At 41.2% G+C, this 26,035-nt stretch overlaps 1 protein-coding gene across 2 annotated transcripts; it reads right to left on the reverse strand.

Annotated features, from left to right (window-relative positions):
* Positions 1 to 308: 308 nt before the first annotated feature.
* On the reverse strand, positions 309 to 8,935 carry LOC115794833 (uncharacterized). Of its 2 annotated transcripts, none has more exons than XM_030750494.1 (17): positions 8,759 to 8,935; positions 8,236 to 8,275; positions 7,952 to 8,085; positions 6,521 to 6,745; positions 6,144 to 6,219; positions 5,777 to 6,048; positions 5,635 to 5,699; positions 4,832 to 4,874; positions 4,379 to 4,461; positions 4,134 to 4,193; positions 3,838 to 4,043; positions 3,537 to 3,624; positions 3,262 to 3,409; positions 2,307 to 2,404; positions 1,988 to 2,132; positions 1,772 to 1,892; positions 309 to 993 (listed from the first exon to the last, which is right to left on the reverse strand). In XM_030750494.1, the coding sequence occupies exons 5-17, from the start codon at positions 6,184 to 6,186 to the stop codon at positions 695 to 697; spliced, it is 1,671 nt and encodes a 556-aa protein (XP_030606354.1). In that variant the 5' UTR covers positions 6,187 to 6,219; positions 6,521 to 6,745; positions 7,952 to 8,085; positions 8,236 to 8,275; positions 8,759 to 8,935; the 3' UTR covers positions 309 to 694. The 2 variants fall into 2 exon arrangements, with proteins under 2 accessions (XP_030606354.1, XP_030606353.1); XM_030750493.1 differs by having other exon boundaries at positions 3,537 to 3,636.
* Positions 8,936 to 26,035: the final 17,100 nt, after the last annotated feature.

A 26,035-nucleotide genomic window follows, 5' to 3' on the forward strand; every position in this document is an offset into this window, starting at 1 on the left:
TTTAACTTGAAAATAAAAGTTTAGAATGTGGTTTAGAGTCTGTCCCTGTCTTGATGTATTTGTGAAATTTTCCTAAAAGAATAAATATTTGAATTAACATGTTTTGGTCGTCAAATAATATGCTGTTCTCCAGAAATAAATCTTGTCAATTTTTTTTGGATTAAATAATAGAACATCTCTTAACTTTACATGGACACACTCAAAAAACTAATTACAAATGCTTCCTTTATTTTATTTTTTTCCAAATTCACAAGAATCTTCATCCTAAATCTGTTTATCTCTATTTTTTGCTTGATATATTACACACGATTTAAAAAAACAAACCTCACATTCATTTAAATCTAACTCAAACAAGGCAATTTGATTTCACATACAAGCACATTCAAACACTTGTGTATTGTATCAAAACTGTCCAGGGAAATAACATTAGAAAAAGTAACAATGTATTAGACAACTACAACTATGAACAGTATTTTGAGTAAAATACACAAACTACAAAAGACAGAAAAAAATCTCTCTTCAAAGAGACAATGAAAGGAACAAATTAAAAACTGAGATGACACTGCACTTCTGTGCCATTTCAAACACATTTCTTTAACACATGAACTATTAGCATTAAAAGTGTAAAATGCCTTTTGTAAAATGAAGTCTGAACAACTTGCCAAACTGTGACTGTTTATAAAAACATGCTTGACTACAGCCTGTCAAAAGTGGCTCCATATTTTACTGCAGTGCTAAGGTTGCTCCTGAAGGATTCATAATCCCCTAGATGGGCTGTTGGAAATGTCACAGTGCTGGTACAAGCACTTACAACTGGATAGCACACAGTGTGGCCTGGTGTGTGCTCTAGGCAATTGTGGTCAAAAATTACTGTGACTTTAAAAGAATTTCTTTCTGATAAAAGCAAATGTTTGTGTGCCTGCCCAGTCATCCACTGCATCACCATTGGAACAGTTAGAGTCTGTGTCTCCTCATTCTCTGCTGGTTGTGCATCTATGAAAACAGGAAGAAAATTGTTATTTAATTAAAGTATTTATTTCACATCAATATCTGCAGTAGGATTAAAACTTAAGCCCAATCGACCAGTAATAGGGGAGGAATTTACCTTATTTTTTAATTCAATTACTTTTTGCAGCAATTAAAAACTATTTAAATATTCATAATGTTAATTATATTTTGGTAATCATTATGACATTTCTGTGGATTCAGTTCATCTGGAGTTAAATTAATGTAGAAACAAAAGGAATTTAAATTACTCTCCTGATACTGGGGCTAAAGAAGTTCCAACCAACATGACCACAAGTCATAATTCTAGTACCTCATGACACAGATATAGAATAACTAGAAATATATAAGTATTCACCCCTCTTGGCATTGTTTGATTACAACCTTAATAAGCCATACAGTTCATAGAGATGTACTTATGGAAGAGTGACCAGAAAAAAGCCTTTATTTACAGACAAAAACAAGAAGGCTTGTTTAGAGTTTGCCAAATGGCATGTTGGAGACTCCCCAGAAGTATGGAGGAAGGCGCTTTAGTCAGATGAGGCCAAAATCAAACTTTTCATTTATACAAGGATATTTCGATCAGTAGGAAACTTGGGGTTATGTGCCTTGCCCAGGGGCACATTGACATGTGACAAGGGCAAACTGGAATCGAACTGAACACCTTATAAAACTGTTCTACAAAAAACACCCTTGCTGTAGGTGACTGTGGCTATACTGCTTAGCCACAGTCACCTACAGTACATTTGTGCAACGATTTACATACCTTCAAGTTCGTACAAGAAATCTTGCAAGTGCTCCAAGATTTTGGTCTCCTTTGCTTGTTTTGTTGAACCCTGTGGACTCAGTTCTGGGGCGATGTGTGACATTACGTAATTTGAGTCAACCTAGGAAAAGAAGCAGCTCAGAACATTAAACATTTATAGATAGCTTTATGGATCTAACAAAGAGATGAACAAGATGAAGTAAATTGACAGTGTACCTTGTCATCATGTCCAACAACAAATAGACTGCGACACTCGTCTGGCTTTCTCTCCATTACATTGATGAAGTTGTAAACTCCAAGGCCTTCTCGTAGTTGTTGCAGCATTGGTGTGCGTTTTGTTGTTGCATGCAGAGTGATAGCCCTGGAAAGTTCACGCAAAAAATATTAATGTATTGATCCATTCAATGTTAAACATGACTGAATTTTAAGGTCTTGTACAATCTCTAATAATTTCCTAGTAGTCACAATAACTTTTTGTGTTACACTGATAATTTGCACTGCCGCAGTACTTCTAATTTCCAAATTCAAAACTTGCCTCATAATAGTGTCCTTATGGTCTGTATTAATTGGACCGGTGTAGCCACAATCCAGTATCTCTTTAGTGTAGACAGATAGGTCAGATGCATCTTCAATCTATAGTTGTGATGCACAGAAAAAAAAAGAATAATTTCTTCAAAATGACAATATTGAATGCATGTGTTAGGGATTATGTTTTACTCAATGAATAAAAGGACAAATGCTTAAAATTAAACTCCAGCAAGTTAAATAAACAGTGGATCAACTAAATAAATAATACATTAGAGAGAGCAACAGATAGAAAGTGCTGACTAACTTCTCTGTCTCAGTGGATCTTATCTTGAGGTTCAGCCACCATACGTACAATTAAAACATCACCAACTTCACCATGTTCTGGACAAGATTGGTCTTTATGACAAAATTAAAACCTCAGGAAGAAGATGTGCTTTATGACTCCACTGCTGATGAGAGGAATCTGGATCACAAAAAAACAGCTTGGACCAGACCGAGGACCAAGGCCGACTCATAGCACCATAATCTCTTTAGATAATGGCAGTCTAAAGACGTTATGGTTAGTTTACAGCAGTGCTCTTCTAGGGAGAGGGCCACAGGCAGCTGCTGAGATGCCTGTCTCTCCCCCAGGATTTGCCCACATGTACATGTGATAATTTTCTGATTCTTCAATATATAAAATCTTTTGCATGATAACTAAAGTGTTTATGACTCATTCCTTCACAAGCAAAAAAAAGCACGCTGTAACACATGAGCTAAGCTTTTTACATCATTTGTTGGTGTTAATGGAAGTGCTTCACAGTGCTTCTGGAACTTACTTATATGGGATTAAATTTGTCTCAATATTATTCAAACAAACAGGTACATAACAATAATTGACTATCAACACACAATGTGAGAACGGCACTAACAAAAACAAATGATAACTTTTACCATGGATTCAATTCTTTCACTGAACATACCATTGTTATTAATGTTGACAACTCAGTGTCATATACACCATGAGTTTGAAGTTTTCCAGTGACGAGATAGTTGTAACACCACTCCTGCATAAACCGTGGTGCTGGTCCTCCTTGGGCTACACTCACACAAAATATTTCCCCTGCGACTCTGTAAATATGAAAGGTCAATCAGTGGCTGTATCGCAAAGCTTAATACACCTTGTTACATTTTCTCATATTTTAAAATGAGTATGTATTTTTCAGATTATGAAATTAATAAAAAGTGAAAAACATACTTGAACAGCTGTTTATCAAGATCGTTGAGAGAGTATTTTGGTATTTTTCCCCTCTCGCTGTCACCCTCAAACAGTCTCTTCTCAATCCCTACAACCATAGCTATACACCAAATCAGATGAAAACAAGTCACATTATAGACACAACATGGCATTTTACAATTATCAAAAGGAAAAAAAACTATCTTTTCGAAGAAATTCAACATCTGACAGGACATTGTTAAAGTTTTTCACGTCATAACTTATCACAATTTGGTTCCTGTTGCTGTACACACTACTCCACATAACAAAAAGACAGACTTACTTGTAAGAAACTCCTTTCTGAGAGCCCCAGTGTCCACACCTAATTCTCCTAGGAAGGAGATTTTTAAAAGGTTCACTGGGCCACCATTTTTTTGACGCTGCCAAAGTTGAAGTCCTCTTTCAACCACACTGTCTCGTGAAACACATATTTCAAAGGTTTTGCTGTTGTCCACCTGTGATGCTGCCCAGCAAACAACATCTTCTTCACTGTTGACATTTTTAAATCACTCAACATTAATAAAAACAATTATTACTTACAAGAAGTTCCTAAAATAAAAAAGGAAACAGATTGATTACCAAGAAATATGATCCAGATTTTTCTCATTTCCCTCAGCTTGGTTTAGATATTGGTCCACTCTAAAACAAAACAAAAAAGCAACTATCATTCAAATTCAGAGTTTCTTATTTTTTCTATATAGTGAAATAAAAACCAGTGAGGAACAAATATTGTTTATTAAAAAGCACACAAAAGCAGTGGCTGAAAACATGAATGAAAATACCACAGATCACTATATAAACACATCTGGTTGCTTAACACTTACCTTTCACCGCAGAAGCTGGCATGACCTTTTATGTCTAACAACGGAAACAATTTGTTGCATACTGGACATCTGATTTCATCCATCTAAACAGGAAGAGTGGTTTAAAAAAAGAAAAATATACATTTGTAATTTTAAGGAACCATGCATTAAAAAATTAAATTACATAATATAAATTAAGGTAAGAGGAATGCACACAGAAAATCAAAGTAGCTGGCTATGACACATTTGAAAGGAGTTTTAGGTATTACAATTTTACATTTGCATACATCTACAATTCATATTTCCATCTCCAACTGACATAAACTTGAATGAGGGTGTGGCCTATATAAAATGTAAAACTATCAAGATGTGCATAATTATTAGGCACGTTCATTTCCACAGTAAAAAGGAGTGAAGGGGGGGGGGGTGCTTTGTAATAATGATCTGAAAATCAATGCAACCTGCTGCATGTACCTGCTGAGAATGATGCTGATCAGTGGGCCATGGTGATTCTAAGGGGCTCGACACACGGGGAGCGACGTCGCTCGCTCTCCATTCATTTCCTATGGAGCTTGTGCGATGAGGCGACAATCGCTTGCCCTCCTCCAGCTAAGCGACCGGCGACGTTCGTGCATGTGAAATTTCGAGCTCGTACACGTAGACGTGCACACGCGACCAGGCGACGCGACACAACAAAGTTGGAAAATGTTCTACTTTTGTCGCTGTCGCGTGGCACTAAACCAATCAGCAAGAGTTTCATTGACTGACCAATGAGCGAAGAGTATGCTACACACTGCAGTCTGCAACCACTTTGAGCAGGAAGGAAAGCATCGTTTTAGCTGTGTTTGACTTTCCTATATTATATGACACTTCACGCAGTGATTATCGAGTTAAACATAAAAGGCAGCCATATGAGAACGTGTTGGTGCAAGACTAACGTTAAACAGACGGATAGAGAGGACTTTTGTGCTAATATAGGATGAACGCGAGGTTGTCTTTTTCTTTTGTAGAGGAGACTTAACAGCAAGATTTCTGTCAGTTCCAATAAAATCTTCAGACTCCTCATCTTTATTCCCGTGTCTGACACGGACTGCTTTGAAAATGTCTAAATCCCTCCAGTTTCATAACCAATCACATTTCTTGGAGACGAGTGACGTAAGAGCGCGATTCGCAAAGCTGCCGTCGCTTTCGCGTCCCGTGTGTTCGGTTTCACCCCAGTGGCGATGCGACCCATTCGTCGCTGTCGTTTGTCGCTCCCCGTGTGTCGAGCCCATAAGCATGCTGCTCTGTTGGTAGAGGTTAGGCTTGAGGCAGTCTTCTCAATGGAAATCACATCTGCCTCCTGAATACAGTAACAACATTAGTTTACATCTGAAAATGGGTCATTTGCAACCTTGATACCCCAACCAAATTATTTACCTCGCTGTCTAAGCTTGATAGGTCATGGCATTTTTCAATGTGCAAGGCCAGCATTTGCAGAGGCATTGAAGCCTTGCATTTCTTACAAGCTGCTTTTGGCATAAGAGCAAACTCAGGTGAATCTGCAGGCAAGGGTGTTAAATCCAACTCATCTTGGAGGGGCAATAAGTATAGCAAACATTTCCCCCCACTTGATGCTCTTTTGATGAGAGATGCAGTGTATCCCTCTGCCTCCAACGGGACAGGAAACAGTTTTCGCCTTTCATGCCCACCTTTTAACACAAGAAAATAAGTTCAGAGCCTTCACAAATATTCTCTTAGTAGAATAAACCAAATCTGAAATATGTAAAGATGGCTGGAAGCCCACCTGCAGCTTTATATATTAACCATCTGTCCTCTAGATCCAGCATCTTAGGGTAAGCAGTCCTCAATAAAGAGGATAACTATTAAAAAAAAAAAAGGAATAATAAAATGTTGCAATGACACAATTGTGTATGTGCACTAAATGAAATTCCAGATCCAAAAACAATAATATCTTTGTAATCATGCTGTTCGTCTACAGTTAGGTGCAAATGTGTGTACCTAAAACAATAAAAACTTTTTGTGTTAAATAACTCATGTCAACAGTAAAAAGTTTATGAATAGATATGGAAAATGTTCAATGTTAAGACAACAATACACTGGACTTTTTTCCCTAAAAGAACCAATTGAAAGCAAAAACACAGCTGCTTAAATTCTGATTACCTCTGCATGTGTTAGGTCAGTGGTGATGGACAAAGTCCTTTTCCCAAGTCCTGCTTGCAAATGTTCAAGCTCAACAGAAGAGGTAGGGATGGTGTCATTTTTTGAAGCCAACAAAAAAAAGATACTTCCAGTGGTTTCCAAATTTTTGCAACTTTTGCTATACTGTTGGGCCTCATCAGACCATTTCTCTTTTTGCCACCTCTTTTTAAAAAGCCAGGGAAGGATCTGTAGATTTTCAAGCAAAATGACAAAGTTAAAACTTCTGCAATGTAAAAACACCAAACTAAATCAACACATTAATAATTAGAACCGTGAATACATTTTCCTACAAGAAATACAGCTCTTAAAAATGAATCTAATTATTAAAAAGAACAAAGATCAAAGAAGAAATGCACAAAACTATTGAAGGCAAAAAAAAAAAATCCTGCTGTGGAATAGAAACAGGGAACAGCTACAGGTTCAATGGCGTTGGTCAGGGATGGTGTCACAGTTTGTGGGAAACCCAGAAAATTCTGGTCAAGCAATGAACAAAGATGTCAAAGATGAAATGAAGATGTCCCCAGAGACAAACTCAACTTTAAATATATTCAAAGAAATAATACACACCTCAAGTGCGGGCTAAAATCTCAGTGCTTAACAAAAGATTTTATGCTGGATGCATGCTATTGAGTTGCCATGTACTGGATAAGATTTCAGCTGCAGGCCTTTTGAATGACTTTACCAGTTGCTCCTTTTATTTTACTTTGTTAGCTGGTGTCAGCCATAAGCTGTCAGTTCTATTATTCAAATAGATGGTGTGACAGTAAGGTTGTCTTTTTTAATGCTCAATACATATGCATATTATGAACATTTGAAATAAAGTAATCCTACTCCGTTGCCCTTCCCTTGGATCATGAGTACAATATTTCTATTTCCAGTAACTGCACAGTATTTTTATGTTATAATCTTGTACAGTATATTATTACCATTACTGTTGATCTTGATTTTTATATATTTTTTTAAACTTTGTGTGACCCTGTTGTTAAACCTTAATTTCTCCTCTGTGGGAAAGTAAAGGCTATTTTTATTGTTCTAATCCCCTCCATCTTAACACAGAAAAAAAAACAAAGAGTGTGTGGTGGACGTTATTGGATCCAACAAACTACAGCACTTATGAAACTGTACTACACATTCCATTTGCCTGAGACCCAGGAACTTGCTGACATCACAAGTTATATTTTTTAGTATCTCTGACCAGCGCCACTGGATACATAACTTGTTTACATTAATATCATTCTAATTGCTAATCATATGAATGCCTAAAATCTGCATGTGACTCTATTGTAAATAAAAAATATACATAAATACATAAAAACATTAAAGAAACTGACTTACAAAAATATAGTGAACTATATACACATGACCCTTACAAAAATACACTTCCTTTTCTACCTGTCCATCTCAGACTCAACACTTGGTGGTCTATCCACCCTCAAGTTCTGACCCTCTCTAGGAGCTTGAGGAATTGCTCTGTTCTGTAATGCCAACAAGTGCTGTCCTGCTTCAGTTGCACTCTGATGGTCATACTACAGTAGGAAATTAGGAGAACACCAATTTAATTTCATGACAACCCAGCAAAAGGCATATTACATATAATTCAAAATAAATCTATATACCAGACACATACATACTCATTAACAATAAAAAAAAAGGCGGAAATTATGTGAACATCCTACCTCGGCCCATGATCTACCAGTTTGGTTTTCCATTTTGCATCTGGAAGAAAATATATATATTTAGATGTTACATTGTCTCTTCTCATCCACAGCACTGATTTTGTGCTCGGGAAATAAATAATCTGTTTGTACAGTGACTTGACACGTGTGGTGTGGATTAACGTGGGCCTAATGACACACTGTGGTGCAGCGGTCCGGTGTGTTTTCCCACTTTAGCATCACCGCTAGTTAGTACACACACGGAGGCATTAACTAACAGTTTTTTAACACACATTTCCTCCAGATACATTTGGTATTTTGCCACGCTTAGTGCAACTCGACAAAGGTGCCCTAGTTAACGGATTCAACATAAAGACAGGCGAACATTACACAAGCCTAGTTTATGCACTTTGATTCCAACATTAGCTAGTATGCTATTCTAACCGGGACCGCGGCACACAAGATAATATCGACTTTCTTCGTTGAAAAAGGGATGGACATGTTAGCAGGTGTTAAACAGTGTAAATTTGTGAAGATTACTTACCATTCACTTTTGCTGTTACCGCCTTTCTTTACCGTTGATGTCCTCTACCCAAAACTGCAGGGCTTGCGGCTTTGCTTCAAAGTTCAGAGGTGGGAGGGATCAGAGGCTGCCGCTTTAGTCAGCGCTAACCAATAGGGACACGTGTTACATCGTTCAGCTTTAGGCCCCGCCCCAGGATGTTCACGTTCCGAGAGTTCAAAAAACACTCACCTCAACCAAAAAAAGGGAGCATCAAAAACCAGAGTTCAAAAAACACTCACTTCAACCAAAAAAAACGGAACGTCAAAACCAAAAGTTAGAGAATCGTAACCAAAGATTTCTGACATGCAAATAAAAATTTAGGTTTTGCAAATAAATTTTTTTTTTCATGAGAAAAAAATGAGTCATTTAAATTAAAAGAATAGTTTTACAAAAAAAATATTGCATTACAATTCGTAAAGTTTTGACCACAATTTTTTTTTTTGATTGAGATTAGGTTTTTTTTGTTTCAATAATATTGAGACAAATTGAATCCCATACAAATACAGCAGACCAACAATCCAATCCAATACGTCTTACTGGCTTCCTTCTTGCACGTCACCGGGCAGGATTTTTAATGGCTGCCGCCTTTTCCGGAACGTGAGGCTGACTGTAGCGGAAGCTGCGGCGGACCGTCTGTAGGTTTAACAAGAAGCTGGAAAACATTTTTGTACATTGTAAACAAAGAGCGTAAACACAGTGTATACATAAACATATGCAGGCAAAAAACACACAAACAAACAACACCAATAGATACTTACACACAATTATATCAAGGTCCACGCATTAGGAACACTCACACTCGCGTTGAGAGGCAAACACAGTCTGTGGAAAATAAAGGTGAAAATAAATAAGAGTAAAAACATTTTAAATTCTTCTCTCCTCCACACATTGAATACTGCTGCTTTGTTTCGGATTCTTACCTCTGCAGAGGATCATACCGGCTTTTATTGGATTCAGAGTTGTGCAGGCCGCGAACTGCTTCCTATAAGATGAAACCAAATAAAAATAAGAAAGCAAATCACAATACGTCTGTCAGCTTACTGTGACCATTCCTCCACTCTTAGTATTTTTGTTTTAGAAACGACCAAGTCTTACCGCGGTTTTCGGATTGTGCTGCCGTCTTTTCTTTTTTAGAGTCCAGAGCATCGAGTCTCTACACAATAGACACCATCTTGTCTTTAAGTTGCGAAAAAACAGGAGATAACCCACTCATTGCAGCCAGCAGTGTCTTCTCGTCTGCAGCGGGGCTGGTTGAAGCTGGCCGGTAGAGAGGCCTGCTTTCACGAGGAGCTCCTGGGGTGTTGAAAATATAGACGTCCTCCATTGTCGTACCAGAAAAGCAGCGTAGACAAAGAACGCCATTCAGTTTGAACGGAAGAGAACGACAGCACTGGTTTCCTTTGGTCTTGCAAGACCTTCAGCGTGATCCCGCACGTGATCTGTATTGTCCAATCACAGGCGAGGAAGCTGCCACACGGAATTCAATTCATTTCATTTCAACTCAATTAAATTTTATTTATATAGCGCCAAATCACAACAAACAGTCGCCTCAAGGCGCTTTGTATTGTGGGTAAAGACCCTACAATAATACAGAGAAAACCCAACAGTCAAAACGACCCCCTATGAGCTGGAAGACACACATCCACTGTCTGTTGTTTTTTTTGTTTTACATTTTAATTTTACTTTTTCTGTTAGTTTTTTTTTTTGCATTTTTCCTCATGAAGGTTTTGCTGATATCTCTTATGTACATCCATGTATAGCAAAATAAAAGTTTATATGTTTTATATGTTTATATGTTTTGTTATTACATCTGCCTTGGTAGTCTTTAATGTCATTAATGCATGTGAACATTCACTGAACGTTTATGGCAGCGTTCATGGGATGTTGTCTGAATGTTCAATGCTGGGAAGCCACTGCACAGAAGAGGATGATGGTGTGACAGACTTTTTGTTACAGTGAATTAGACTGAAAACTGAGTATGCTTTTCAATGAAAATAATGCTTGTAGTGTCACCAAAGTCAAGTTATAGCCTTTGTTTATCTCCCTCAGTCCACTAAAGTTCAGGGTTCACAAAAAACTCCATGACAAAGGCTCACAGACAAAAGCTCACAGCCTTATTGGAAAAAGGGACAAAAGCTGAAAACGTCCAAAAGTATATTTCTAACTAGATAATACTAATTTATAAAATAGAATGACTTCTTCTGAGTTTAGTCTTGTTTGAATGTTTCGCTGTATAATTTATGTGTAGTCACATTGTAATGGAAAAAGGCTTAAAAGATGATAATGTAAATTTGATTACATATATCTCAAAATAAAAATATGCTACTTACAACTGTTGGGAGGGGTAGACCACTGGGGAGTACTGGTGACCACTGATGAGTACTTGCTTTGCATTTGTATGACTCACAGAAACCACCTTTACATATGAGAGCCTGCCCTAGACCTGAGAAGAGGGGGGGAGCTGAGGGAGCACTGACACAGAGAGTCCACGGCAGTTTCCCTACAGTTTATTGTTCTGGCCAAAGCCTCCTGCTGAGAGCCCTAAAGCTCAAGGCGCGCGGCAATATTACACGCAAGAAACTGTCGAAAAACCCACTTTTCATGCAGTGTTATTCTTGTAAAGCAAAACAATCCTTATTTGGCGAACACTCCTCGCAAGCCCTGTAAGCAAAACAAGCCTGTAGGCAAAACAAGCTGGGAGGCCAAACAAGCCCATAGGCAAAACAAGCCGGGAGGCCAAACAAGCCCGTAGGCAAAACAAGCCGGGAGGCCAAACAAGCCCGTAGGCAAAACAAGCCGGGAGGCCAAACAATTCAATTCAATTCAATTCAATTTTATTTATATAGCGCCAAATCACAACAAACTGTCGCCTCAAGGCGCTTTGTATTGTGGGTAAAGACCCTACAATAATACAGAGAAAACCCAACAGTCAAAACGACCCCCTATGAGCAAGCACTTGGCGACAGTGGAAAGGAAAAACTCCCTTTTAACAGGAAGAAGCCTCCAGCAGAACCAGGCTCAGGGAGGGGCAGTCATCTGCCGCGACCGGTTGGGGCTGAGGGGAGAGAAAGACATGCTGTGGAAGAGAGCCAGAGATTAATATCAATTAATGATTAAATGCAGAGTGGAGTATAAACAAAGTAAATAAGGTGAATGAGAAACAGTGCATTATGTGAACCCCCCAGCAGACTAGGCCTATAGCAGCATAACTAAGGGATGGTTCAGGGTCACCTGATCCAGTCCTAACTATAAGCTTTATCATAAAGGAAAGTTTTAAGCCTAATCTTAAAAATAGAGAGGGTGTCTGTCTCCCGAATCCAAGCTGGAAGCTGGTTCCACAGAAGAGGCGCCTGAAAGCTGAAGGCTCTGCCTCCCATTCTACTCTTAAGTATCCTAGGAACCACAAATAAGCCAGCAGTCTGAGAGCGAAGTGCTCTGTTGGGGTGATATGGTACTATGAGGTCTTTAAGATAAGATGGTGCCTGATTATTCAAGACCTTGTATGTGAGGAGAAGAATTTTAAATTCTATTCTAGATTTAACAGGGAGCCAATGAAGAGAAGCCAATATGGGAGAAATATGCTCTCTCTTTCTAGTCCCTGTCAGTACTCTAGCTGCAGCATTTTGGATCAGCTGAAGGCTTTTCAGGAAGCTTTTAGGACAGCCTGATAATAATGAATTACAATAATCCAGCCTAGAAGTAATAAATGCATGAATGAGCTTTTCAGCATCACTCTGAGAAAGGATGTTTCTAATTTTAGAAATATTGCGCAAATGCAAAAAAGCGGTCCTACATATTTGTTTAATATGTGCATTGAAGGACATATCCTGGTCAAAAATGACTCCAAGATTTCTCACAGTGTTACTGGAGGCCAAAGTAATGCCATCCAGAGTAAGTATCTGGTTGGACACCATGTTTCTAAGATTTGTGGGGCCGAGAACAAGAATTTCAGAACAAGCCCGTAGGCAAAACAGCAGACTGGTAGGGAAGAAATCCCACAATAGTGGTAGCCACCAATTGACCCAGGGACACAAAACCTAAAAGAAATAAACTAGATTTAGTACAGTCTATGGCGGTTAGGGAGAGAGAAGGCACAACACCATGAAACTTAGGGGCTCGACACACGGGGAGCGACGTCGCTCGCTCTCCATTCATTTCCTATGGAGCTTGTGCGATGAGGCGACAATCGCTTGCCCTCCTCCAGCTAAGCGACCGGCGACATTCGTGCATGTGAAATTTCGAGCTCGTACACGTAGACGTGCACACGGGACCAGGCGACGCGACACAACAAAGTTGGAAAATGTTCTACTTTTGTCGCTGTCGCGTGGCACTAAACCAATCAGCAAGAGTTTCATTGACTGACCAATGAGCGGAGAGTATGCTACATGCTGCAGTCTGCAACCACTTTCAGCACGAAGGAAAGCATCATTTTAACTGTTTGACTTTCCTATATTATATGACATTTCACATAGTGATTATCGAGTTACACATAAAAGGCAGCCGTATGGGAACGTGTTGGTGCAAGACTAACGTTAAACAGACGGATAGAGAGGACTTTTGTGCTAATATAGGATGAACCCAAGGAGGAGATTTAACAGCAAGATTTCTGTCAGTCCCAATAAAATCTTAAGACTCCTCATCTTTATTGCCATGTCTGACACAGACTGCTTTTAAAATGTCTAAATCCCTCCAGTTTCATAACCAATTACATTTCTTGGAGACGAGTGACGTAAGAGCGTGATTCGCGAAGCTGCCGTTGCTATCGCGTCCCATGTGTTCGGTTTCATCCCAGTGGCGATGCGACCCATTCGTCGCTGTCGTTTGTCGCTCCCCGTGTGTCGAGCCCATTATGCTGCCGCGACACTGCACCATAATCAGCCACAGGTGTGACGCAACAGGCGGAAATGGAATGCGAGCCACCAGAAGGGAATAACCACCAAACTAAAGCCTCACTCGGCCACAATTGCAATATAAGATATCACGTATTGCACAAATTTGCAATGCACTTGAATTATTTTGCTCATCTATAAATGAGGCAGTATAAAGCCTTTATTGTTGGCACCACTCTCTATTTGCTTCATCCTTTTGTGGATACTTTTGTGGTTTATTTTTTTTCTTGAAATACAGTGAATACTGTGAATTGTACATCTTTAATATTGAGTGAAATTCAGCAGGGGTGGATGTAACAGAGTTCAAATAACCTTTATTATGATTTTTTTCAAAATTGAATTAGTTGTTGCATGTGAATGGTGTAACTTGGTGTTGGCTCTCACTGCGGTATTGTATCACTTCCTGTTCCTGTTTCGGAGCACAGTGTTTTGCTGTCTGTTAGCTGTTATATCTGTATAACTCGATTTATCTGGATAATAACATTTTAGTGTAATCTTCACCTACTTTAAATAGCATACTCTTTGCTGAATCACCTATATTCACATTATTTGTTTTTAGAAATTCGCTAGCTTAGCTCAGCTAGTAGTTTAGCCCTTAGCCGACTCACTACCAGCATGGCTTCTTCTCCTGTCCCTCCTGCACTTTCCTGCTCTGGGTGTCACATGTTTAGTTACTCCTCTGCCTCCTTTAGCAGTAACGGTACTTGTAATAAATGTAGTCTGTTTGTAGCTCTGGAGGCCAGGCTTTCTGAATTGGAGACTCGGCTCCGCACCCTGGAAAATCCTGTATCTAGCCAGGCCCCTGTAGCGGGTGCGGACCATGGTAGCTTAGCTGCCGTTAGCTCCCCCCCAGCAGATCCCGAGCAGCAGGGAAAACAGGCCGGCTGGGTGACGGTGAGGAGGAAGCGTAGTCCTAAGCAGAACCCCGGGTACACCACCAACTTGTTCACGTCTCTAACTGTTTTTCTCCACTAGGCGACACACCCGCTGAGGAACAAACTCTGGTTATTGGCGACTCTGTTTTGAGAAACGTGAAGCTAGAGACACCGGCGACCATAGTCAAATGTCTTCCAGGGGCCAGAGCAGGCGACATTCATGGAAATTTGAAACTGCTGGCTAAGGCTAATCGTAGATTTGGTAAGATCGTTATTCACGTCGGCAGTAATGACACCCGGTTACGCCAATCGGAGGTCACTAAAATTAATATTGACTCGGTGTGTAACTTTGCAAAAACAATGTCGGACTCTGTAGTTTTCTCTGGGCCCCTCCCCAATCAGACCAGGAGCGACATGTTTAGCCGCATGTTCTCCTTGAATCGCTGGCTGTCTGAGTGGTGTCCAAAAAACGACGTGGGCTTCATAGATAATTTGAAAAGTTTCTGGGGAAAACCTGGTCTTGTTAGGAGAGACTGCATCCATCCCACTTTGGATGGAGCAGCTCTCATTTCTAGAAATATGGCCAAATTTATTAACCCTCCTAAAACCTGACTACCCAGGGTTGAGACCAGGAAGCAGAGCTGCAGTCTTACACGCCTCTCTGCAGCTTCTCTCCTCCTGCCATCCCCCCAAAACCCCATCCCCATAGAGTCGGTGCCTGCTCCCAGACCACCAAAAACCAAAGCTAAAATCAGCAAAAAGCTATTTAAGCATAAAAATTCAAAAACAATAAATAATACAGCTTCATCAACTGCACCAAAAAATAAAACAATTAAATGTGGATTGTTAAACATTAGGTCTCTCTCTTCCAAGTCCCTATTAGTAAATGATTTAATAATTGATCAACCTATTGATTTATTCTGCCTTACAGAAACCTGGTTACAGCAGGATGAATATGTTAGTTTAAATGAATCAACACCCCCGAGTCACAGTAACTGTCAGAATGCTCGAAGCACAGGTCGAGGAGGAGGATTAGCTGCAATCTTCAATTCCACCTTATTAATTAATCAAAGACCCAGACAAAGTTTTCATTCTTTTGAAAGCCTGACTCTTAGTCTTGTCCATCCTAATTGGGAAAATCAAAAACCTGTTTTATTTGTTATTATCTATCGTCCACCTGGTCCTTACTCAGAGTTTCTGTCTGATTTCTCAGACTTTTTATCTGATTTAGTGCTCAGTTCAGATAAAATAATTATAGTGGGTGATTTTAACATCCATGTAGATGCTGAGAATGACAGCCTCAACACTCCATTTAATCTATTGTTAGATTCAATTGGCTTCTCTCAAAATGTAAAGGAGCCCACCCACCACTTTAATCATACTCTGGATCTTGTCCTAACATATGGCATAGAAACTGAAGACTTAACAGTATTCCCTGAAAGCCCCCTCCTGTCTGATCATTTCTTAGTAACATTTACATTTACTTTAATGGATTACACAGCGGTGGGGAATAAGTTTTATTACAGTAGAAGTCTTTCTGAAAGTGCTGTGACTAAGTTTAAGGATCTAATTCCTTCATTGTTATGCTCTTCAGTACCATGTGCCAACACAGTGCAGAGCAGCTACCTAAACTCTGCTCCCAGTGAGGTCGATTATCTCGTCAATAGTTTTACATCCTCACTGCGTATAACTTTGGATACTGTGGCTCCTCTGAAAAGGAAAGCTTCAAATCAGAAGTGCGTGACTCCATGGTATAATTCACAAACGCACAGCTTAAAGCAGATAACCCGAAAGCTGGAGAGGGAATGGCGTCTCACTAAATTAGAAGATGCTCATTTAGCCTGGAAAAAGAGTTTGTTGCTCTATAAAAAAGCCCTCCATAAAGCTAGGACATCTTACTACTCATCATTAATTGAAGAAAATAAGAACAACCCCAGGTTTCTTTTCAGCACTGTAGCCAGGCTGACAAAGAGTCAGAGCTCTGTAGAGCCGAGTATTCCTTTCACTTTAACTAGCAGTGACTTCATGGATTTCTTTACAAATAAAATTTTAGACATTCGAGAAAAAATTATTCATAACCATCTCAAAGATTATTCTTCATGTTCGGCTGCTTTCAGCACTGCTGGTATTTGTTTAGACTCTTTTGCTCCAGTTGATCTTTCAGAGTTAACTTCAATAGTTACTTCCTCCAAACCAGCAACATGTTTATTAGATCCCATTCCTACTAGACTGTTCAAAGAAGTCTTTCCAATTATTGATGCTTCAATCTTAAAAATGATCAATCAGTCTTTATTAGTTGGCTATGTACCACAGACCTTCAAGGTGGCTGTAATTAAACCTCTACTTAAAAAGCCATCACTTGACCCAGCTGTCTTAGCTAATTATAGGCCAATCTCCAACCTTCCTTTTCTCTCAAAGATTCTTGAAAGAGTAGTTGTAAAACAGCTAACTGATCATCTGCAGAGGAACGGTTTATTTGAAGAGTTTCAGTCAGGTTTCAGAATTCATCACAGTACAGAAACAGCATTAGTGAAGGTTACCAATGATCTTCTTAGAGCCTCTGACAGTGGACTCATCTCTGTACTTGTCCTGTTGGACCTCAGTGCAGCTTTTGATACTGTTGACCATAACATTTTATTACAGAGATTAGAGCTTGCTATAGGTATTAAAGGTACTGCACTGCAGTGGTTTGAATCATATTTATCTCATAGACTCCAATTTGTTCATGTAAATGGGGAGTCTTCTTCACACACTAAGGTTATTTTTGGAGTTCCACAGGGTTCTGTGCTAGGACCAATTTTATTTACATTATACATGCTTCCCTTAGGCAGTATTATTAGAAAGCACTGCATCAATTTTCATTGTTATGCAGATGATACTCAGCTTTACCTATCAATGAAGCCAGATGACACACATCAATTAGTTAAACTGCAGGAATGTCTTAAAGACATAAAGGCCTGGATGACCTCTAATTTCCTGCTTCTAAATTCAGATAAAACTGAAATTCTTGTGCTCGGCCCCACAAATCTTAGAAACATGGTGTCTAACCAGATACTTACTCTGGATGGCATTACTTTGGCCTCCAGTAACACTGTGAGAAATCTAGGAGTCATTTTAAACAAATATGTAGGACCGCTTTTTTGCATTTGTGCAATATTTCTAAAATTAGAAACATCCTTTCTCAGAGTGATGCTGAAAAGCTCATTCATGCATTTATTACTTCTAGGGTGGACTATTGTAATTCATTATTATCAGGCTGTCCTAAAAGCTCCCTGAAAAGCCTTCAGCTGATCCAAAATGCTGCAGCTAGAGTACTGACAGGGACTAGAAAGAGAGAGCATATTTCTCCCATATTGGCTTCTCTTCATTGACTCCCTGTTAAATCTAGAATAGAATTTAAAATTCTTCTCCTCACCTACAAGGTCTTCAATAATCAGGCACCATCTTACCTCAAAGACCTCATAGTACCATATCACACCAATAGAGCACTTCTCTCTCAGACTGCTGGCTTACTTGTGGTTCCTAGGATACTTAAGAGTAGAATGGGAGGCAGAGCCTTCAGCTTTCAGGCGCCTCTTCTGTGGAACCAGCTTCCAGCTTGGATTCGGGAGACAGACACCCTCTCTATTTTTAAGATTAGGCTTAAAACTTTCCTTTATGATAAAGCTTATAGTTAGGACTGGATCAGGTGACCCTGAACCATCCCTTAGTTATGCTGCTATAGGCCTAGTCTGCTGGGGGGTTCACATAATGCACTGTTTCTTCTCATTCACCTTATTTACTTTGTTTATACTCCACTCTGCATTTAATCATTAATTGATATTAATCTCTGGCTCTCTTCCACAGCATGTCTTTCTCTCCCAACCGGTCACGGCAGATGACTGCCCCTCCCTGAGCCTGGTTCTGCTGGAGGCTTCTTCCTGTTAAAAGGGAGTTTTTCCTTTCCACTGTCGCCAAGTGCTTGCTCATAGGGGGTCGTTTTGACTGTTGGGTTTTCTCTGTATTATTGTAGGGTCTTTACCCACAATACAAAGCGCCTTGAGGCGACAGTTTGTTGTGATTTGGCGCTATATAAATAAAATTGAATTGAATTGAAATTGAATTGAATTGAATTGAATAGTTGGAGCCACCTGGTGGTGGGCTATCAGGTTCTCCCATGGAATGCCTCTTTTTCTATTGAAAATAGGAAAAAAATGTCACAAAAGGTCTCAGACAAAACATAAGATCATAATTAAATGCAAACTACTACACACATCAACAACACAGTGCATTTCCTCCACCTTAGTGCTTCACGCAGTTTTTCATACAGATTTTCTGCATTTCCTACATTGCATACAGGCATCTCCATGAATCTTGTAGTGACCTGCTGAGTGGCTTCATCGTAGAGTCTAGCCAGGATGACGAATTGTTTGTCTGTTTTTCTGTTGTTCGATTCGTCGCACATAAGTGAAAATGGTTGAGATTGGCATGTTTTGGCCAACTCATCATCTAGCTCTGCTGCTATGGCACCTATTGAGTGAGTGCCCAGTAATTAGCTAACAATTAGCCTACAATAAAGCGACATTATCAAATAGGCATACACAATATACTTAATTTAACTCAACTTACCTTTGATGAGTTAAGTAGCCTTGGTTTTTCCTGCTGAGTATTTTCGTGCGAAAGCAGAGTCCGGGAATATCTCAGCTACACACTTGTTGAAGTCGTCACAGAAGGTGAAAGCAATGTTGTTTTTCGCACACAGCATTGCCATTTTAACCTCTGTATTTAGGACTTTGTCTGCCTCGGTGGTATTTCTACTCACAAATGGTGATATCTCCTGGGCATATTTGTGTGCCTTTAGCCCGCGTTTGTGCTTGGCGGATTTTTCGTGCTGACGGACATCGTTCCTTCCCCCATGAGAGACACTAAAATCACAGTTACAAATCTTACAGAATGAGTAGTTATGCCCCATCATGCTCCTCTTTAGGAAAGTAAATTCCCTGTCCCATTTTTCAAGGTATTTACATGAACGCTTAACTTTTTTGGCAGGACTGCCTTCTCTCTCGTTAAACCCATCCATCTCTGATTTGTTGTTCCAGGTTTGCTCCCGCTGTTGGCACTAAACTCGCGAGAACTGCCACCCAGACTACTGCAGGTGGCAGTTCTCGCGAGGCTAGTGACAGAATTCTGTTTGGAGCGGCACATGAATGCTTTAAAAAAAAATGAAAATTGAAAACTGAAAATACGGGAAAATAAAAATACGGTATGACGCCGGGACAGAGGGGTAAAATACGGGAATTTCCCGGCTAAAATGGGACACTTGACAGGTATGGTGCTCAGCCGAAAATCAGGTTCAAGCTAGCTGGTCTCAAACCAAGTACACGTGACAAAAGCGGCAGAAGGGCAGACTCTGCCGTCTCAACATAAAGTTTTCTGCCATATTACATGTGTATTACATGAGAAAAGCAAAGCGATTTTCACAGCTGTGAATTAGGTTGGACACAAAGTGCGTACTTGTCGTCTTGCTCGTAATCGCTGTCTGTGTTTACCTCTGTGCTGCACACAGATGCTGCAGTAGTTTTGTTTGGACCGTAAAATGTGTTCACAGCACAAGATAGGGGAGTGTGTTCTCCCACGTTTGCGCTCATCGGCTTCCGTGTCCACACGAAGACCCGCCCACACTCATACGTAAAAGAGCAGTTCACATAAAACGCGGTGAAAACGCAGGCCCGTTCTTAACTGTTTTGCCAGTTCATTGAAACCAGCACCAGCACTGGCACCTCGGTGGTGGAAAAGTAGCATGTGCCTGCCTCAGCAAAGGAAAACGATTCCAAGCTGAAGGTGGGTGCATACTGAAGTTGTATTCTGTATGCTTAATAGTGAAAACATTCTCTCAGCAGTAACTGCTAATATGCATTCTTATCGTAAGCACTGCTGATATGTAACCTGGAAGTTACAGGCACTTTGATTCACAACTAGTAACTTTATTCATGATCAGCACTTTTGTCAGTGTAACCGGTGGCTTCTTCCTCCATTCTCTACGTTGTGTTGAGTAAAGACAATCGGACCACCGACGTGTTTTGGAGGCAATCTCTGTTTATTTGCTGACAACATATCAATAAAACATCATTCTCCAGTTGGCGATGATTGTTTTAAGCCCCTATACAAACAAAACACACAAAGACATTATTGTATACTACAGCTGGATTTACAATCACTAAACTTTCTAAACTTTTCCCGTCGAATGCCACAGGAAAAGGGGGAGGGTGAAGCACGAAACTGCTCCTTATAAAGGAGTTGTCCCAGAAAACCAAATGTAGAGGTACAGAAAACAATAACAAAAGAAAGGTTCTGCACAACAACCAGAGTTATACAACCACATTAGGTAAGTTAAATAAACAAAAAAATTTTGTAGAATTCTATATAAACACTATTAACGAAGAATTGTCATTGTTACATTAATTCAATTCAATTCAATTTTATTTATATAGCACCAAATCACAACAAAGAGTCGCCTCAAGGCACTTTGTATTGTGGGTAAAGACCCTACAGTAATACAGAGAAAACCCAACAGTCAAAACGACCCCCTGTGAGCAGCCTAGGCCTATAGCAGCATAACTAAGGGAGGGTTCAGGGTCACCTGATCCAGCCCTAACTATAAGCTTGATCAAAAAGGAAAGTTTTAAGCCTAATCTTAAAAATAGAGAGGGTGTCTCCCAAATCCAAGCTGGGAGCTGGTTCCACAGAAGAGGGGCCTGAAAGCTGAAGGCTCTGCCTCCCATTCTACTCTTAAGTATCCTAGGAACCACAAGTAAGCCAGCAGTCTGAGAGCGAGGTGCTCTGTTGGGGTGATATGGTACTGTGAGTTTTTTGAGATAAGATGGTGCCTGATTATTCAAGACCTTGTATTTGAGGAGAAAGATTTTAAATTCTATTCTAGATTTAACAGGGAGACAATGAAGAGAAGCCAATATGGGAGAAATCTGCTCTCTCTTTCTAGTCCCTGTCAGTACTCTAGCTGCAGCATTTTGGATCAGCTGAAGGCTTTTCAGGGAGGATGTTTCTAATTTTAGAAATATTGCGCAAATGCAAAAAAGCGGTCCTATATATTTGTTTAATATGTGCATTGAAGGACATATCCTGGTCAAAAATGACTCCAAGATTTCTCACAGTGTTACTGGAGGCCAAAGTAATGCCATCCAGAGTAAGTATCTGGTTTGACACCATGTTTCTAAGATTTGTGGGGCCGAGCACAAGAACTTCAGTTTTATCTGAATTTAGAAGCAAAGCATGCTAAGCTAATACTAGATAGCCTGTCAGCAGCTTTCAGGTTGCTCCTGGCTCTAATGCTGTATAGCAAGCCTATTCAATTACATTTTCTTCTGGGCCAGATTTGAAAATTTTCAGATGCCACTGGGCCAAAGGCCCCTACTTATATTATTTCTTGAGACTTAACTCTAAATATGCTACCACCTGAACTAAATCATAAAAATAACGGAATTCACAATCAAGGCTTTATACTGCATCATTTATAGATGAGCAAAATAATTCAAGTGCATTACAAATTTGTGCAATATGTGATATCTTATATTGCAATCATGCAGTCTCTGACAGTTTCCAAATCAGTGAAGGGTCATTTTTTTCTTTGCTAAATTCCAGGACACTCACAGTGAGGCGGCCGTGGCCCTCTCTTGTACTGTAAATGTTTAATGTCTTTGTGGAGCAACTCCTGTTATAAGATGCTAGCAGGCTCTGCACCTTAGTCGCCCTCTCCTCTGTCCCTTCAGGAAATGCTGTCCCAAAAGCTCTGTGTTTCTCAACATGGTGCCCCCGAATGTTATATTCTTTTAATACTGACAGGCTTCCGGCGCCGCGCGAGCAGGCAGCCAGTTTCAGCAGCTCCGCACTAATTCCGTGTTTTTTCTCATTTTGTTTAGTATTAGATGTGTTTTTGTGTTTCTGTATCTTCTGCTCTTTTTCCTCATGATGGAGCAGACTTTTTTCTGGAAAACTTTGTTTTTATTTACCCTTTTTATGGTGTTTATGTTTGGAGACTGCGAGAGTGGCCACGCTCCTATTGTTTACTCGCGGGACCAGCTGATCTCCATCGGGTGCTCCGCTGTGCCTACTCCTGCAGAACGACTCGATATTCCCCGCGAACTGAGAAGGAAGAGACGCGGGAGACGTGCGGGCATAGGTCGTCGTTGCCAGGGGAGAAGGTACAGGCCCGTCATCCCGTCCATCATCATGGGAAACGTGAGATCTCTTCCCAACAAAGTGGACGAGCTGGCGGCGCTAACGCGACATCAAAGGAGCTACCGGGAGAGCAGCCTCATGTGCCTGACGGAGACGTGGCTAACCGAGCTAACCCCGGACTCACACATAAACATGGACGGCTTTCATTTGATCCGTGCCGACAGAACCAAGGAGAGTGGTAAGAAGAGGGGCGGGGGTCTGGCTGTGTTTGTGAACGATAGATGGTGCAACTCCAGACATCTAACCATCAAAGAGACGCTCTGCAGTAAGGACATTGAACTGCTCGCTGTTGGTATGAGACCGCACTATCTTCCTCGGGAGTTTTCACATGTTATTGTGATAACTGTGTATGTGCCGCCCTCTGCTAACGCTGCTGCAGCCTGCGATGTCCTCCATGCTACTACCAGCAGACTCCAAACACAGCACCCACAGGCCCTCTTTCTGATCTCAGGGGACTTTAACCACGTCTCCCTGTCCTCCACTCTCCCCACCTTCACCCAGTATGTCACCTGCCACACCAGGAATACCAACACACTGGATCTACTGTATGCCAACATCAAGGAGGCATACAGCTCATCACCTCTGCCTCCCCTGGGGGGCTCAGATCACAACCTGGTTCATCTCCAGCCTGTGTACAAACCCTTGGTACACAGAGAACCAGTTGTGACACACACAGTGAAGAAATGGTCTGAGGAGACTGAAGAAGCTCTGAGAGACTGCTTTAGCTCCACTGTGTGGGAAGAGCTTTGTGCCCCTCATGGGGAGGACATCGACAGCATCACGGACTGCATCACTGATTACATCAATTTCTGCGTGGAAAACACTGTGCCCACCAGGAGGGTACGGTGTTTTTCAAACAACAAACCCTGGATCAACTCTGAAATAAAGGCTCTCCTGAAGGAGAAGAAGAGAGCCTTTAGATCAGGAAATAAGGAGGAGCTGAGAGCCGTGCAGAAGGATCTGAGAAGGAAAATCAGGGATGGAAAAAACATCTACAGGAAGAAGATGGAGGACCAGCTACAGCAGAGCAACATCAGTGGGGTTTGGAGGAGTTTGAACTCAATTTCAGGCCACAAACCAAGCCCTAGGGTTGTGGGAAACTTAGAGTGGGTTAACAACCTGAACCAGTTCTTTAACAGGTTTGACCAGCCACCCACCCCTCCCCCAGCCCAGTCCCCCCTGCTGTCAGCCCCACCATCTTTAATGACTGCCAACCTTTCTTCTTCTTGGGACCTCACACCTCTCAGCTCTCAGCCATCACCCACCCCCTTCACTTCTGAGGACTCCATCTCACAACCCCCATCCCCCACCTCCATCTTGTCCCTCTCAACTCATCATGTGAGGAAGGAGCTACGTAAGATCAAGGTGCGAAAGGCTGCTGGTCCAGACGGCATCAGCTCCAGGCTCCTGAGGTGCTGCGCAGATCAGCTGTGTGGCATCATGGGATACATGTTCAACCTGAGCTTGAAGCTGGGGAAAGTACCACAACTGTGGAAGACCTCCTGTGTGGTACCGGTACCAAAGACCAAACATCCAAAGGATCTCAGCAGCTACAGGCCGGTAGCCCTGACATCGCATCTAATGAAGACCCTCGAGAGGCTGGTCCTCAACCATCTACGCCTCATGGTGTCGTCTTCGTTGGACCCGCTGCAGTTCGCCTACCGGCCTGGCATCGGGGTGGATGACGCCATCATCTACCTCCTGCACCGAGCTCTGACCCACCTGGAGAAGCCTGGAAGCACTGTGAGGATCATGTTCTTTGATTTCTCCAGTGCTTTTAACACCATCCAGCCAGGACTTCTGAGAGACAAGCTGGAACTGTCAGGAGTGGACCACCACATCTCCGAGTGGATACTGGACTACCTCACTGACCGCCCACAGTACGTGAGGACACAGGGCTGTGTCTCTGACAGGCTGGTCTGCAGTACGGGGGCCCCACAGGGAACTGTGCTGGCACCGTTCCTCTTCACCCTCTACACTGCAGACTTCTCCATCAACTCCCCACGCTGCCATCTGCAGAAGTTCTCTGACGACTCTGCCATAGTTGGCCTCATCACAGGTGAGGATGACTCAGAGTACAGACAGTGGACTCAGGACTTTGTGGACTGGTGCCAGCGGAACCACCTCCTGATCAACGCCGCTAAAACCAAGGAGCTGGTGGTGGATTTCCGCAGGCGCAGACCCACCACACGGACACCGGTGAACATCCAGGGAGTGGACATTGAGATAGTGGACTCTTATAAGTACCTGGGTGTTCACCTAAACAATAAACTGGACTGGACTCATAACACTGATGCGCTCTACAGGAAGGGTCAGAGCAGACTCTACCTGCTGAGAAGGCTGAGGTCTTTTGGAGTGCAGGGGACACTCCTGAAGACCTTCTATGACTCTGTGGTGGCATCAGCCATCTTCTATGCAGCAGTATGTTGGAGCAGCAGCTTGTCTACAGCTGAGAGGAAGAGGATAGACAAGCTCATCAGGAAAGCCAGCTCTGTCCTAGGATGTCCTCTCGACTCAGTGCAGGTGGTGGGAGACAGAAGGACTCTGACCAAAATAACATCACTGATGGACAAGGTCTCCCATCCCATGCATGAAACTGTTGCTGAGCTGGAAAGCTCCTTCAGTGACAGACTGCTGCATCCTAAATGCACAAAGGAGCATTACCGCAGATCCTTCCTCCCAGCAGCTGTAAGACTTTATAACCATCACTGCTCCCAACAAAAACCACAATAACCTACACAATGTAGGATAATATATAATATACTGTAAATAGTCCGGCCTGTTAAGGTTCAACACACAGGCACATCATGTACATTGTATATAGTGTTATTATTATTAGTAGTATTAAGGTTAATATTGTTTGTTGATTTTATATATATTCTTTTCTTAATAGTGTGAATTATTATATCTTTATTTATATTTATAATAACTGCGGCTGCTGTTACACCCAAATTTCCCCTCTGTGGGACAATAAAGGCTGTTTCTTCTTCTTCTTCTTCTTCTTCTTCTTCTTTCATTGCAAATCAAACACAGTGGCTTAGAGTTCAGTCTTTGGGGTAAAATAAACACGTATTTATCAGTCCAGGCAGGGTTAAAACGGCGATTTTCATTGTTAATTTTACGTTTCTGACCTGTCAGTGACATCTTTGTCGTACATGGAAAGGGTATTCTGGGCTGGCGTTGCAACGGCACCGGTAGTGGTGCGTTCAAGAACAACAGGAAGGGTGGGAATTTTTAAAACTCTCACAGCAGATATG

Source organism: Archocentrus centrarchus, chromosome 16, assembly GCF_007364275.1.
Source record: "Archocentrus centrarchus isolate MPI-CPG fArcCen1 chromosome 16, fArcCen1, whole genome shotgun sequence".
Classification (NCBI taxonomy): Eukaryota; Metazoa; Chordata; class Actinopteri; order Cichliformes; family Cichlidae; genus Archocentrus; species Archocentrus centrarchus.